This window comes from Dermacentor silvarum, chromosome 5 (assembly GCF_013339745.2).
Source record: "Dermacentor silvarum isolate Dsil-2018 chromosome 5, BIME_Dsil_1.4, whole genome shotgun sequence".
Lineage (NCBI taxonomy): Eukaryota > Metazoa > Arthropoda > Arachnida > Ixodida > Ixodidae > Dermacentor > Dermacentor silvarum.
This window is the reverse complement of record NC_051158.1, coordinates 40,370,588-40,386,265: the sequence shown is the minus strand read 5'-3', so window position 1 is coordinate 40,386,265 and position 15,678 is coordinate 40,370,588. Positions and strand designations below refer to the sequence as shown.

Below are 15,678 nucleotides of genomic sequence, written 5' to 3'. Positions count from 1 at the left end.
CCCTCCCGAAAAACATGCACCCGGAACATCATCAAGCAAGGAGGCGGGCGAGAGCCAAGAAGATGGACGGGATCTATTCTAAAATAGCCTTCTTCGTGGATGCCGCGGGTCCTGTAGGAGAGGTCTCGCCAATAGCGGTTGTGCATCAAGGGAAGACGGTCAGGGGACTTTCTGTTCGGCACGGGGAAATTGTAGAGTTGGAAGAGGTGGCGATTGCTATGGCAGCTTCGCATCCTAATTCCGAATACATCATTACGGATTCGCAAACTGCATATAGAAATTACATGCGGGGCAGAATTGCGCCGCTAGCTTGCAGGATTGTGAAACAATCCGGGGTCTTCGCTTCACGCAAAGAGCTGATTTGGGTGCCAGGTCATCAGGGTGTAGAGCGACATGAGCTTGGACATGCCATTGCCATTAGTAACATATGCAGATGTATTAAAGCACTTGCGCCTATCGCGACGAATATACCCGGGCCCTGCCAAGGGATTAGATAAAGCAGAAGAATGTCATCTACAGAGATTACAAACCATGTCATTTAGCAATCCAGTAAAGCTACATGCTATCGAGCCACAATCCTTTTAAGCCGAATGTAAATTCTGCGGGCAGAAAGCAGATTTGTATCATATGGTATGGGCCTGTCAGGCTAATAGTGCCTTAGACACCACACAACAGCAACGTGGCAAGGATGGGAGGCAGCCCTGTCCAGCTCAACCCTCGAGGACCAGCAAGCCCTCGTGAAAAGAGCCAGGGCGGCGGCCTTAGCCAACGGAATCCCGGAATAAGGATCCGACCACCCTTCCCCTAACTCCACTCTCCTTTTCCTGTCAATAAAATGTTTTCATCATCGTCATCGCCAGAAAAGAGTATAAATAGTTGGTAAATGCTTGTATGAAACCTTTACAACGAAGCTGCGAGCCTCTTGTTGGTCAGGATTTTGCGTGTCCGCGTGAGCGGCTCTCGCTCGCACAAAATGTGGGCCGATCCCGGAGATAGTGCAAAGAAGTGGGCAGCGCACAGTGGGCTCCTTATCCAAGAGGCATCACATGAAGTCATCAGGTGACGTCGTCACTTGACAAAGACGTCATCGCGTGATGTCGCGTTTGGCGTGATGATGTCATCAGACGACGTTATCATGCGATATCGCCACGTGACGATGCCATTATTCTAGTATATTCGAATTACGATCCGAGGCGATCATGTCTGCAGCTTGTGCGTAAGTCGTACTTCCCGAATTTTGTGACGCAATTCAGTTTAAGAAATTCAATTAGTTCAATAAAGCACTATAGCGCTTGGCAGAGGGCCTAGAGGAATGAGCATGCATGATCCACTTCCGCACACGTGCATGCGCGCGTGGCGTACGTCGCTTGTGGTGGTGATCCTTGTCCAACGTCGGCACCAGGTTCGCTGTGCACCCACTTTCACAGGGTGGAATACAGGCAGATTTTTTTTTTTTCAAAATGCAATGAGGAAACGCGTCCGTCCATCTGTTACGTAAGACAAAGACATGAATGTATAAACGAAATACATTCGAAAGGAAAAAAGTTACAGGGACGTTTCACTTCGTGAGTGCGGGTTACGCCAACACCACCTAGAAGACTGAAGGCCCCCACACGGCGGCGTGACGTCACGCAGGTCAAATCTTAATGGAAGTTGGTTTAATTCATCTCGCCCGTTTACTCCATATAAGCGGGGCGTCGTCGCGAAATAAAATAAAATTCGCTCGCTCGTGTTACACGTATAAACTTTTTTTTTTACACTGTTACAGCTTTTGTGAAATTGTAACACTGAGCATTGTGTCATTTTGGTGGCGAATTTGGGTTTCCGCGTTCAGGCTCGGCTTTTATGCCTTTTCGCCGGTCACCGTAGAAGCAGCTGTATGTGCCTATATTTTTGCCTAGTTGCGTGAAATAATCTTAGAACTTAAAATGAGAAAGAATTGGAAAGGGAGAAGGCCGGAGTGTTAACCACGAAAGCGTCAGGTTGGTTACCCTGCGCTGGGGAAAGGGTAAGAGGAATAGAAGAAGAAAAGAGAGAAGGGAAGGAAAGAGGCGGGGAACTTGTGCACGCGCGCAGACGGTGCCAGGCCGTCAAAGGTGTTTGATAGGTCACTCGCGCTCATTAAGCCCAAAAGTGCCTTCACAGCTTTGTAGACCGACGAGCAATGGGGGCGGTGTTCGAGGAGCGCTTGCACGGACAGCAGCCAATCGTCCACTCGTCGCAATGCTTTGGAGAGTGTGTTTGTCTTTGTGTTTGAAATCGAGGATTGTGGCGTACTATTCAATGTGTCTTTGCTGCCACAGTCTGAGCACGAGACATTGTCGGCCATTCCAATTAGTGTAGCGTAAGCCTTCGTGAAGGCAACTCGTAACCGCAGCCGGCTCCAAAGCGGTACCTCACGTCGGTGAAGTCCGGGCGGAGGTCGGAGTTGCAGCGAAGGGCATAGTTAGTGTAGCCTGGCGAACCACATATTTGGGGTGTCCCACTTGGCTAAGTCAAAGTGTCTACGGCAGGAGGCGAAGCTGCCTTGCGGCATGTGTCCTCAACAGCGGATTGAGAAAGCAGTGGTCTTATTGATGTGACCGTCGAGCAGCCTTGTCTGCGTAGTCATTGTCACTGATCCCGCAGTGAGCAAGTAACCAGTGGAAAGACATTTTGTTGGAAAGAAATAGCTTTCTAAAAACGTGCAGCTCTCCGCTTACATAGAGAATAATCGTAGATAGTTTCGGCGCAATCGTTTTATGAAGGAGTTGTTAGAAGTAGAGTTTCGGTTGAGTCTGTACCATGGGCTTTTTTCTTATATATGCCTCCACTTCAGTGAATGCGCGATGCTCTACCACACAGTACGGGCATGCACAAGAACCACAGAGCTCACATCCATAACACATCCCACTACATGGCAATGAGAGGAAGCACTGTCCAGCTTCGACTCGACAGACCAACTCGAACTGGTCGAGCGAACAGAAGTGCTGCTAAGGCCGCTGGACTGAGTGGCCCACCTTCTGCCTGCATGCAGAGCAGGGCAGCTAGCTACGCTCGCCTCGCTTGCGTGCTGTTCCGCACAAAGTTGACTCTTTCGCTCTCGGTTGAAGCAACTCCGCTCGCGGCAACAGTGACAACTCATCAGCAGGTGGTGCCGTGGAATGCAGCTGCCCCGTCGCACGGCACGCAAAGTACACAAAGCGCGCACGCTCGCATTTTTGTCGTCGCCTCTTCGCCGGCGCGCGTTCGTACGAACACAGGCGTGACACAAGGCGAGAAGGTCGTGGATGGTTCGCCGCTATGCCAAACGCCGCCGCAGTCTTTGAAAGCCGCAGCAGCAGTAGCAAAAGCGGCGGGGCCGCCGCCGTCGCGACCTCTCGCTTCCGAAACGTGGTTCCTCGGCTGTCCTTTCCCGAGCGAGCGCTCGCCGCCAGCACCTTCCCACGGCTGGCAGCGCTTAGCTCAACGAGGGTTCCCGTTATAACACGTAGTGACGCCGTTTACCGCCGGGTCCTTTCCACGTTCTCTCCCCTTATCTCGCGCGCGCAGGATACGCCCTCCAACGTTCCTTCTTCTTCTTCGTTCTTTTTTTTTTTAAAATGGTGCTGCATTCGCAAATCCGCGGGAGTGGCTGGCACTTGCGCCAAATGACCACAGAACCACCGACGTGCAACTTTCACTCGCTCACGTTCTTTCTTTAATTTCGCCCCTCACGTGTACCAGCCGATTCTACCTCCTTTCGCTTATTCTTTCTTCCCTTGCTTCATTCGCTAATTTCTGTATTTCCATTAATGTATATTTCCTTCCTTCCTTCCTTCCTTCTTTCGTTTCTATCAGTCTTTCATGCATGTATTTTCTCTTCTTTCCCTTCTAATTTCATCTTTTAGATCGCTTTCTTCTGGCTCCCCCCCCCCCCCCCCCCATATATTCTCTTTCTTCCTTCGCTCTTTCATTCCTTTCTCTCATTCATTCATGTATTCTATCTTCTTTCTTTATACTGTCCTTTTTTGTTGTTTGGGTCTCTCTGTTTTCTTTCTTTCTTCCTTGCTTCATTCATTCCTTCACTTCTCTTTCTTGATTTCGCCTCGCGTCAGCAAGCTGATTCTTCAGTTTTCTTTATTTTATTACTTATTCTACTCTTGCTTTGTTCTTTTCCCAATTATTTATTATTCCTTCCTTCATTCGCTCGTTCTTTCCTTCCATTTATCGATTTCAGCTCTTGCCTGCCAGCTGATTCTTTCGTTTTCGTCATTTCATTCTTCGATTTTTTTTATTCCTTCCTCCAATCGTTAATTCCTTCATTCACATCGTTCCTTCCTTACCTTTTGCTTCAGATCTGCCAGCCGATTATTGCCACCTTTTGTTTTCTTTCACTTCGCTTCACCTCGTGTCTGCCAGCCGAAAGCAAAACGACCCCCCCCCCCCCCCCCCCCCTCTTCCAGTGTCCCGTTATTTCATGGTAGCTAGCAGCAGCGGTTGCAGCGGTCCGCGGCGGGCATACCAACACCATGCGTTTCACGTTCCCTTTGCCCGGCTGGCTCGCCCCACTGCGAACGGCGGCGGTTCGCGCGTACGTGACGTATCGATATGCATCTCGCAAGAGCGGGACGCGAGGAGTTTGCCGCGCGCGCTCGGTTCAGTGGGAAATGCTTCCGAAACAAACGAGCGGCCGTGCGGAGGCTTGTGCGTGGCACCGTTCTGGCACACGGAACGAGCGGGCCGTTACGTAGACGGTGGTGCCCCTTCTCTAGATTTTTTTTTATTCGCTCTTGACGTAATTACGCGCGCTGGCTGTTGGGGATAAATGATGGGAGAAAGAACAAGCAGCAAGAACGAATAAAGAAAAGGAATACAAACAGGGCGAGTGAGACAGTAGAAGAGAAAAAAGAGCGAGCGCTATCTTAAAAAAAAATGTAGTATGTACTACTGCGACAACAAAGATTTAAGTGAAGATAGACGGACATAGAGACAGACGAGTGCTTCTTTCCCGGTCAACTAATAAATTTGTCAGGCCATGGGACACGTGCTTTGAAGAACGCACTGTGTCGCTTGGAGCACACACACGTTGCATTTCACCAGGCAGCGATCAAAGCGAGTGGTACCATGCTTGCGTAGAAACAACTAGCCCAAACCATTACCCTTCCAAGTGGTAAAGCAGCAGAAGATTAGTCAACTGGACCAAACTTCCTGAAGGTATGTAACACTAGCTTCTTCTAGTGACTCGGGCCCTAGCTACAGTTGCAGTTGTGAGCACTCGTGGAACATACGCGCACACGCACTCGCGAGTACATTCATACAGACAACCTCGCAGAAGGTAGCCTAGAAAGATGTCTGGTCAAGACCCGATCGTGCGTAGCACGTGACACAACCACTTCTGCGTTACTGAATTTTCCGGCAACCGGTTGTCGAGGTGTTGAGTTTCTGCAATTAAAGAAAAAAAAAAAGCACCGCCCTACACAGTAAAATGCCGGAATGCACCAATCTCCCGCCTCACAACCTCTGATCGGCCTCCTTTCCACGTCCTCGCCCCCCTCATTCTGCGGCCGCCTCTGGCCAGAAGCGGCGTCCTGCCGCAGGGCCATGTGGAAACGAAAGGAACGCCACCGCCATCAACGACCTTGGCCACGAGCGGCGGACGTGGTCGGCGGTGCGGCCAGCGCGAGCGTGTATCGTCCGTTGCCTCCTCATCCGCGCTGCCTCGCCGGCGTGCGACACGCCCAAGGCGGCTTGCTTCGTGCGGCGTCCTTTAACGGCTCCCCCCTTCCGCTCACCACTGCGATCCCTGGCCGAGATCATTGGCTGCCGGACCGCGTGCGCGCGGAGCTTTAGGGTCAAGCGAAAGGAGAAGGTGTGCGTGCGTGTGTGGGGAGGAAGGGTGCGACTACTTCCCCCCTTGCCCTCTCTCTTACGGTCAGTCTCACTGACCCCCCTCATTCTCGCCTGTGAGGCGGAAAAGGTGTGCTGTGTGCGCCCGAAGTATATAAGGGGCCGGCGGACGGCGGGACAACTCACTGGTCTTCTCGAGTCCACGAGTAACAAGCCAACCATGAACTCCTTCGTAAGTACAATTCGCTGCCGCAGTTGTGCCGGCTGCCCCGAAGAACGTTCTCTATCTACACGCCGGGCCGAGGATTGCTGGTGCGGTGGGGCCCGTGGAGGTTTCGGGTTGGTCGCGGAACACCAAGAAAGGATTGACGGTCACTCATTACCCGAAACTCGTGAAGCTTAAGTCGAGGAAAGTCGGATGCCGCCACCAAGCTTTCCTTCTATGTGGCGCGGTGTAGGATTACAAAGACAAAAGCAAAATCTACGCATATCGCAGATATTTCAAATTACGTTTGGCATACGCGGGGCACGCTTACTTGTGTCGTAGGGCCTTTAACCTTGAATGCCAGATTCGGACTTGCGGACAAATCTCGACTTTGTTTCTTCTAGTCACTGTGCAGAAGTAAGGCGTGCGTCTGTATTGTGGGAAACTGATGTCGGCGAGCTATATGTGCCGCCGTGCCCCAAATATACATTAAGAAAGATAGCTTCGGCCGTAGAATTACCACCTTCATCATGTGTTTATTCAGACTTCATGCTTTTCCCTTTCTAGCTTCTACTGCTCGCGTTTCTCTGAAAACGCTTCAGGAAGTCACACACTTCCAGTTTTCTTAAGCTTAACGTTCAACAATGACGCACCACTCAAAGACGGTCGCACTGCGAGCGCAAACTTCAATAGCGTACAAGCTTAAAAATCGCCAACTTGCGTAGCGCTCGAGTCTACACAGTCGTGAGGCGTCAGAGCTGTAGTCGTTTTCTTCACGCTGCTGCACTTCGCAACAGCAATGATCATTCCAACGTTTCCTTTCGCAGGCCGTCGTTGCCCTTCTGGGACTCATCGCCGTCGCCAACGCCGGTGGCCTCGGCCTGTTCGGTGGCGGCTACGGCGGCCACGGTTATGGCCACGGTTACGGCCTCGGCTACGGTGGTCTCGGCTACGGTGGTCTCGGCTATGGCGGCTACGGACACGGTGTCGCTGTCGCTGCCGCTCCCGTCGCTGTCGCTGCCGCCCCGGTCGCCGTCGCCGCCCCTGCTGTGGCTTACGCCCGTCCCTCTGCCGCCCTCGTCGGCTCCTCCTACGCCAGCCACGTTAACCACGGCGTGAGCTACACCGCCCGCGCTGTCGCTGCTCCCGTCGCTGTCGCCCGCCCCGCCGCTGCCGTCGCCGTCGCCGCTCCCGCCGTGGCTGTCGCCGCTCCAGCCGTCGCCGTCGGTGGATACGGTGTTGGCCTCGGCTATGGCGGTTATGGCGCTGGTCTTGGCTATGGTGTTGGTCTTGGCTACGGACACGGCTACGGCCTCGGCGGCTACGGCGGCTATGGTCTTGGCTTCAAGAAGTACTAAGCGGTACGTCTGTCTCAAGTTGGAAGGTATTTGGGGTGCGGTTCTCGGGGCACCGTCAAATTTCGCTTTATAAATCGGATTCGCTACTTGTAATCGGCCACGTGTCAGCTATTGTTGGGTGCTACGGCCTTTCCGATTAGCTTGAAAAGCCAACGTGACGGAATTCGAGTGTCCGGAATAGTGCCCTGTCCTGGACTATATACGGTTGTCTCTACCCAAGCGTCTCTACCCTAAGGTTTTGCATTGGTGGCGTACGCAAAGTATTGACCGCAAGCACATGATCGCCGTGTTGGTACAGCAGCTTGAAGCAGGTCTCCCGTAAACTTAGTTGAATAATGAGCTGTATTGCCGAATGACTTGCCTAATTTGTGGCTAATATGGCTTCGCATTGTATCACCTAACAGTCTGACAAAAATGAACAATAGGATAAAGGACAGGTCTCTTATGAAAATTATAATGGACGAGGATCAGGCTGTTGAGTGTTGTACTCTTTACTCCACGGCGACTATAAGGGGAAGCAATTATGCACACTGGGATGCTCATGTTACCCTTCCACGGTGAGAACACCTAAAACTGCATGCCGCATAATATGATATAGGAACCAGATAAACTGATGTTATAGTTAGCAGCTGAAATTTTGATGTTGGGATCCGCAGGACGGTGATGTTGTCTTCAGATGACTGACATGTTTGCTTTATTTTTTTTTAATTTTTACTGCAGGTACCACCTCACTTAGGAAACAAATACTGAATGGATGGTCCCGCCAGAAGACCGGCCCTTGGGACAAGGACTGCAAGAGTGCCCGGCTTGCGTTGGTCTACGCAGCCGGCCAAGAGTCATTGGTTGTTGTCGTTAATAAAATGTTTAAGTTATTGAAAAACAAAACGCTTTGCGGTTTTGCACTTTCGCGGGATCAAGGGAGATAAAATGGAAAGGCACGACGAACCGTATCTTTTGCGGACAAAACAAGCTGTAGGCGCTGTAGCTGCTCGTTTGTATTATCGGGAAATGGGCTTTAAAGAAAGCACACATTTGGGGCTACCTCATGCGCGCACACGTTATCATTCATAGGGCTTCATTTTTTTTTTCTTGGACTTCGGCAGTTCATACGTAGGAGTTCAGTGGCTTTGTATATCCCTTACTTCTCTTTTCTTTATTTCATGACTTGTGTATATCCTCGCTTTGCTTGTAACAAAGCTTGGGAAAATAAACGAAAGCTTCCGAGAAACCTGCACCGAAGCGTGCTGTTTGATTTCCACGAAGTGAAAAAAAAAAAAAAGTGCATCAAATAACAGTGCTCGCTGACTCACCGAAAAGTTATTTCTGAAGGGCTTTAAAACGTGGCAGTCTGAAGAACTAGGTGCATAGCTTAGAATAAGAGTAGTTAGTTTAACCGTACAACACTTCGCATTTAGTGTCCTGAGGCGAGAAGCTCGAGGTACCAGTACGCCAACGTTATCCTGCGTCGCGAATAAACGGCTGCTCCGCTGTGGTGGCTTTCTTACATAACGCGGTTGCAAGACAGAAAGCTCGCTTTCCTGGAGTTGGCTGCGGGAAGGAAAAATTGGCATTCTCGGACTTAAGTGGTGTCTGCTGTACACACAAGGAAGATTTTGACGCTTGTATTTACAGCAAACGTACCTGTGAGAACTTCATGACAAAATTCAGTTAAAAAATAAGAAGCGTAGTGTATTCTGACTACGTTTCCTACGGGAACAGCTCCAAAATAGAAGTACGGCGTGGCCTTGCTTTTCTCGCCGATTTTCTTACAATTTTGTAGCTGTGTCGGATTCCTTTACTAAATGATGTTACGGTGCACATAACGCAAGTAATAGACATGGGAAGTGCATCGTATATCCACAACTAGCACCGTACTCCCCTATTTTAAGATTTATTGTGCAGCCTAAATCACCATTAACGATGCGCGAGCATTCGTACAAAACGTTTAAGCGAGAGCCCGCAGCTGCTTGCTTACGATCACTTACGGCATTAAATTTTATATAGATTACATGCTAGATGATTGTGGGAAACTTGCGAAAAATCTCAGAGCGCAGACCTGTTACTTCCTAGGTTGCCTTGTTTATCGAAACGATAGCCTTAGATTTCCCTCGCCTGAACCAAAAAGTAAAGGGTTGTACTTAGGGGACCGTACACTTCGGGTACCGTATACCTCAGGAGACAGTGCGCGTCATTCAAATAAATTGTCTGAATCACAGGTGATTCTTTGAGCTTAGTTTCTTCATGATGCTATATTACACGAGCTATGCACTTTATGGAGAGTTCTATGCTTAAGGGCTAAAATTTATGTCTGGATGATTATTACTTCAAGTTTGATAGCGCATCGATGACTTTTTGTGAGGTATAGAATGAAATGAACGTTGAAAAGATATCAATGATACCTATATTTATGTATCAATAAGGTAAAGATCGCAAAAGATCGCAGAGAGAGGCCTTCGTCCTGCAGTGGACATAAAATATAGGCTGATGATGATGAAGGTAAAGCAAGTAACAGAAGGGTTCGAGGATAAGTAGGTTGCACAATTCCACAATCTACATGAAAACAGAAAAACAGAAAAAAAAACAGAAGCTGATAAAAACAAATAAAGGAGCAGAACTTATGACAAAGGTGGCACCGTGTGGTATTTTAGCAGGTAGATCTGTATGATGTGCACGGTAATTTACAGCACATTCAGCAAAAGAATTTAATAGCAGATGAAGGTGTCACTCCGGTGTCAACGTTTCGACAATAAGTTTGTCTCCGTCAAGGATAAGGCAGAACCACTTGTAGACGAGAGAACTCGTATTCGACAAGGTGAAGCTAAGTCCCCTTGTCGAAACTTTTGCGCACGGCAATACTCCTTTCTGGAGCTGTGACCTAAGTGATTAAACTGGTCTTCGTCAAGGCGAAAGCATGCCTTCTAGTCGAATGTGTGAAAATAGTTTGACAGTGGTATGGAAAGTGTCTTCACTAAGGTCATTTTGGGTAACACCAAGAGGAATACACTTGACAAGGCTCTGGCAAAGGCAAGGAAGTTGGGTTTTTGCGCCAAGGTGGAGAGAAGTCGCCCTGTCGAAATATCGGTGACAGATTGGGAGATTTGCCTTTTCTACTACGGTACCAAAAAAAAAAAGAAAGTCAGCAATGTGGCCAAACAAGATAGGTTCACAGGAACATGTGCATATGAAGTGTTCAAGAATGGTGGAACAAGGGGTGTTTCAAGGCTGGACCCAACGCTTCTACAAGGGGCCTTGTCGAAACGATGGCTTCCGCCTGAAACGCCCCTTGTTCGAACGTTGTCGAACACTTCGACAATGTGTGCGCCCTCTAGATATTACTACGGGCAAACATAGACAATTAATTATAATCATTGTGTGAGGGTGGCACATCTATGTTGGGGCATTGCCCGAGAATGGGCACATACCATGCCTCAAGTACCCAGCTCCACGTACCCAGTGCTGAAGTTGTCTGTTGGGTTACATAAACCCAGTGACATACACACAGTGCTTGAAATAACTTTACGTACTTTCAGTAAGACAGCATGCAACACTTATACCTTCTGGACAAATTTGGCTATATATATATTCATAAAACTACCCAATGAGAGAGAGAGAGAGAGAAGTGACTTTATTTGCACCCGCCAAATAGATGACGGGGTAGAGGCTTCAGCGTGAACCCACGCTCATCCTCCCTAACCGTCGGCCGGGAGCCCTTGGGACGCGGCGGCGGTCAGGGCGAGACCGATGACTTGTCGTTGAGCATTTTCTTCTTCGTTGAGTATAGCAAGGACTCCCAGAATTCTCTACATCTATCTGGCTCAGCAAAGCTAGGACAGGTCCAAACCACGTGGACTACGTCCGCTACACCATCACAGTGCCTACACCAATGAAGAAATGATGCTGAACGACAAACCCCTGAGAAGGGGTAAAGAGAGCTTCGCTTTAAAAGTTAAGGAAGGTAGACGACAGACATTTGCTTAAAGAAAAACAACGAGAACGTTCGAAGTGAGAGCACGAAATACGACACAAAATGCTTCGCTGACTTTACGCTAGGAGGGCTTGCTCTTTTTCCTTCGTTAGGTTTGCCGGCATATAATGTGTACTTTAAGAATATACCAATTTGACTTAGTTCCTTTATCTACATCTTCACCCTATCGCACATTCTTGCAACCTAATTACTTTTTATCGGAGAGAGTCAGTCGTGTTTTAATGCAAGCATCGAAATGAAGACTATGGAGCACACGGATGGAGGCTATCAGGCCAATCATCGTCCCATATCGCAAGTGTATCAATCAAGGTATGCACGCTGATCGATTTTATAGCATACTTTCGTCCGCATGATATGCACGCGTAGGCACTTTTGCGATTTAAAGATAACAGCTGCGGGCCACCATTTATACGCATCTACAGTATAAACCAGTGGCTTAACTGAATGTCCTTGCGGCCAGCGACGAACCACTAGTACAGTTCTCGCTCGAGGTCAATCTGGTTAGTCCGTTTGCAGCGAGCAACAGTGGTACTAGTCAACCCAGACTGAGCCAGTATTCGCTACCGATAACTCGGGCTATCTCTGCAAGAGCGGAAAAGGGGGCGGAGTCTCTCTTGCATGTTTCATTTTGCCCAGTTCGTTCGAGCTGGTCTGGTTATTGAGGCAGGCCGTCGGCGCTGGGCCGATGCAATCAATATTCATGAGGATGCCAGTGTGCACTTCCACGGCTCGGAGCGCCACAGAACGGTAGAGATTAACTCAACAGCTTGCCTGCCTCATATTTTCATGACTTTAATTTAAGCACCCGCTGCGTATTAGAAAAGGTGTGGTCGACCGTCGCTCCAGCGTATTCCTGTTATTTTCACTGCACAGAGCAGTTCTTTGAAACAGGGGCGTGCTCGCGTTGGACAGACCTTCAGAGTATGTAAATGCAACGTGGACGCCAGAATCGCTCCTGAATCGAGCGTAGTAAGAACTGCAGTCTGGATTGTGTAGTCTCTAGACTCTCAAGTTTCTCTCTCTCTCTCTTTTCCGCCGTCAGTTGTCCATTGTGATGGCGTGAGCATACATTGCGAGTGTTGCTCGTGTAGCATTCATTCAGACCTTTCCAACATTTTCTTTTGCCTGTAGTTTACTGTGCGTCGTATTACCATACCACTGACGTGGCCAGCGTGCTTGCTGATCTTGGCTCGAATGTTGTTTGTCTAAACTTTCCTGCAACGGAAGAAACGTCCTTGCCGAAGGTCGAGCTAAATTTAACAGCAGTCCTAGATTCTAGCAGCACTGCATCCGCCTCATTACGGTCTCAGGGGCTCCAGCAACTGTCTTTCATTTGGCTTAGCATATTCCTTGCCTTCCTCACCTACCCTTTCCTCTAACAGAACGCTTTTTTGGACACAGGTTGCCTTCTCGAACACAAAGATAGTATAACTAGGGACGCAGTGGAGTTAGATTTTTTGTAACAAACGTTCGACGCAAGCATACAAGGGCGAAAAAGATTCTTGTGCCACCAAACACAAGCTTATGACCGCGTACCACCCTCAAACGAACCACCTTCCATTATTGAACGCCTGAATCGTACGATCACTGCCACTGACACATTGCTCGCAGTCTCGTGTCGATATGTATAGATAATCAGATTGATAGACACAGAGTAAGAGTGTGTAAAAAAGCCGGGAGTTTACCCGGTGATAGTTTGGGTTGTCTACCCTACGCTATTAAGTAGAAGGGAAGCTTACTCATTGACTGTTTCCTTGAATTGGAAGAATTTCACATGAGTAAAAACGGAAGCTTGAAAAAGCCTGCAAGTGACCGGGTATTCTAGACCTAACCGAAGCCATGGTTCTGAGTAGCACCTTGTGAACTCTCCTAGAGAGCTAGGTTTCGTACACACAATCGAACATCCAAGAAAGTGCACAGGGATACAAGGGTCCACGTTAGCTCAATTCGTAGAGCATCACGAGCGTGTTGTGGAGGTTGTGAGTTCGGCTACCAGCGGCGACAAGTTTGCCGTTTGCTCAACTTTCACCTTCCATTTCGTTTATTTAGAATGTTACATTTATCCCAAATTTAACCCTTACTCGATATTAGTTCTTCATTTCATTAAAATGCTCGTAATTTCCACCATGCTTTCCTTGACGTCATTTTTTTTAGACGCATGCCAAGCAAAGCAGTGTGACATCGGGCCGGACATCCGCTCGAAAGCTTTTGGCCGTGAGCTTGAGTGTCAATCAATCAATCAATCAATCAATCAATCAATCAATCAATCATTCAATCAATCAATCAATCAATCCTTATTTTGCTTAAAGATGAAAGACATACACACACACATACAGACGAGAGTCCCAAGGTAAGTGACTGTACCGGAACCCTCGATGAAAGTTACATGAAAAAAAAAAATGAGGCAGGAATACAGCGAACAAGTTGCAGAACAGGAAATGCTAGTAACATAAAATACATATTCAGAATGACAGTATACGGATAAAACCGAGGTATGAAGTTATTATTTACCGAAATTTTGCAGCAAGAGGACTAAAGGAAGCAGTGATAAGAGTTGGTACTATAATTTACATTTTACCAATAAAAAAGCTGGCAGATCCCACACCCTGTGGGAATCGTTGTTATGCGAAGCAGAGTGCGGGGAGCCGACCAACTTAACGGAATGACCATGAGAGCACAAAGACGTAGGCAGCTGTTTCATGACCTACATGACACGCATGTCATGACAATGACCTATCATTTATGTCCGAACTCATTTCAGTGGCTTTTGAGTGTTAACTTCTTTTCACTGCGTCATTGTCATTTTCGCTGAATCATGCTCATGACTATGACTTCTACCATCATCCTTTAGTGTTTCATTCACTCAGTGCCCACGTCCAAACCCATTCCAGTGGATTTTGATTGTTAATCATTTTTCGCTGAGTCATTGTCATTTTTACTTAGTCATGGTCGTGACTATGACTTCTATTATCATCTTTTAATGTTTCCTTCACTTAGTACCCATGTCCGAACCCATTTCAGTGGTTTTTGAGTGTTAATCATTTTTCGCTGAGTCACGGTCATTTTTGCTGAGCCATGCTCATGACTATGACTTATAGCATCACTCTTTTGTGTTTCCTTCACTTGGTACCCATGTCCGAACCCATTTCAGTGGTTTTTGAGTGCTAATCATTTCCCGCTGAGTCACGGTCATTTTTGCTTAGTCATGCTCGTGACTAGGACTTCTATCATCATCCTTTAGTGTTTCCTTCACTTAGTGCCCACGTCCGAACCCATTCCAGTGGTTCGTTAGGGTTAATCATTTTCGCTGAGTCATCGTCACTTTTGCTGAGTCATGCTCATGATTATGACTTCTAACGTCATTCTTTAGAGTTTCATTCACTTAGTACCCAAGGCCGAACCCATTCCAGTTACATACCAAGTTAACGAAACGACCACGAGAGCACCAAGACAAAGGCGGCTGTTCCATGACCCACATGACACACGCGTCATAATATTCTTGTCATGACTTATCATTTATGTTCGTCATATACTCTTGTCATACTATGCCAATTTTTGTCCTTACCAATTTAACAAAATGACCATGAGAGCACCAAGAGGCAGGCGGCTAGATAGATAGATAGATAGATAGATAGATAGATAGATAGATAGATAGATAGATAGATACTGTCAAAGTGGCAAATTTTTGCCAAGAAATGCTTCGCATTTAAAACGAGATTTCTTTTTCACTAAGAGCCATTCGGTATCAAGAGTGGTGGTTGGTAACACAGTGAGATTATGCCGGAATCCTTTCCTTATATATTCACAGGCCTGACCTCAAGCTGAGACAATAAATATTTTCTTGCTCTCTTGCAGTCGTTTTTCATATTTATCAAGATATATTTAAGAGTAATAGATTGATCGTGTTAACATGGATGTTTATATTTCCCAAATTATGTCTTTGTGAACTTCTTCTCTTGGGCAATTGTAATTCGCCATTTATGAATTTTTTTTTCCATTATTTTTCGGTCTCGGGCCGGGCTCGGGCCTAAGGTAAAGGGGTGGCGGGCCGGGCCGGGCGGATAACGTAGCTTATGTCCGGGCACGGGCCGGGCCCGGGTCTCGCCATTAAATTTTTCCCGAATCCAGACGGTTTCTTAACCAAATTATTGTACATTATGATATTTCACCTTTCCTTTGTCTTGTCCCAAATGTTCTTGTTTCTTTCTAGGCACGACTAAATGAGTTTTCTAGTTCTACCCGACTCTTGGCAAATCCCCTTTATGGGTGTGTGCCATATTTAGATAGAAACCAAAACCGAACGTGTCCTGTGTGCGGCTTAA

The 15,678-nt window shown here is 47.7% G+C and overlaps 1 protein-coding gene across 1 annotated transcript; it reads left to right on the top strand.

The window, feature by feature from the left end:
• Positions 1–5,905: 5,905 nt before the first annotated feature.
• On the top strand, positions 5,906–8,577 carry LOC119452374 (cuticle protein 64-like). The gene is made up of 3 exons (XM_037714572.2): positions 5,906–6,040; positions 6,841–7,374; positions 8,092–8,577. Exons 1-2 carry the CDS (start codon positions 6,029–6,031, stop codon positions 7,369–7,371), a joined length of 543 nt encoding a protein of 180 aa, XP_037570500.1. The 5' UTR covers positions 5,906–6,028; the 3' UTR covers positions 7,372–7,374; positions 8,092–8,577.
• The last annotated feature ends 7,101 nt before the right edge of the window (positions 8,578–15,678 follow it).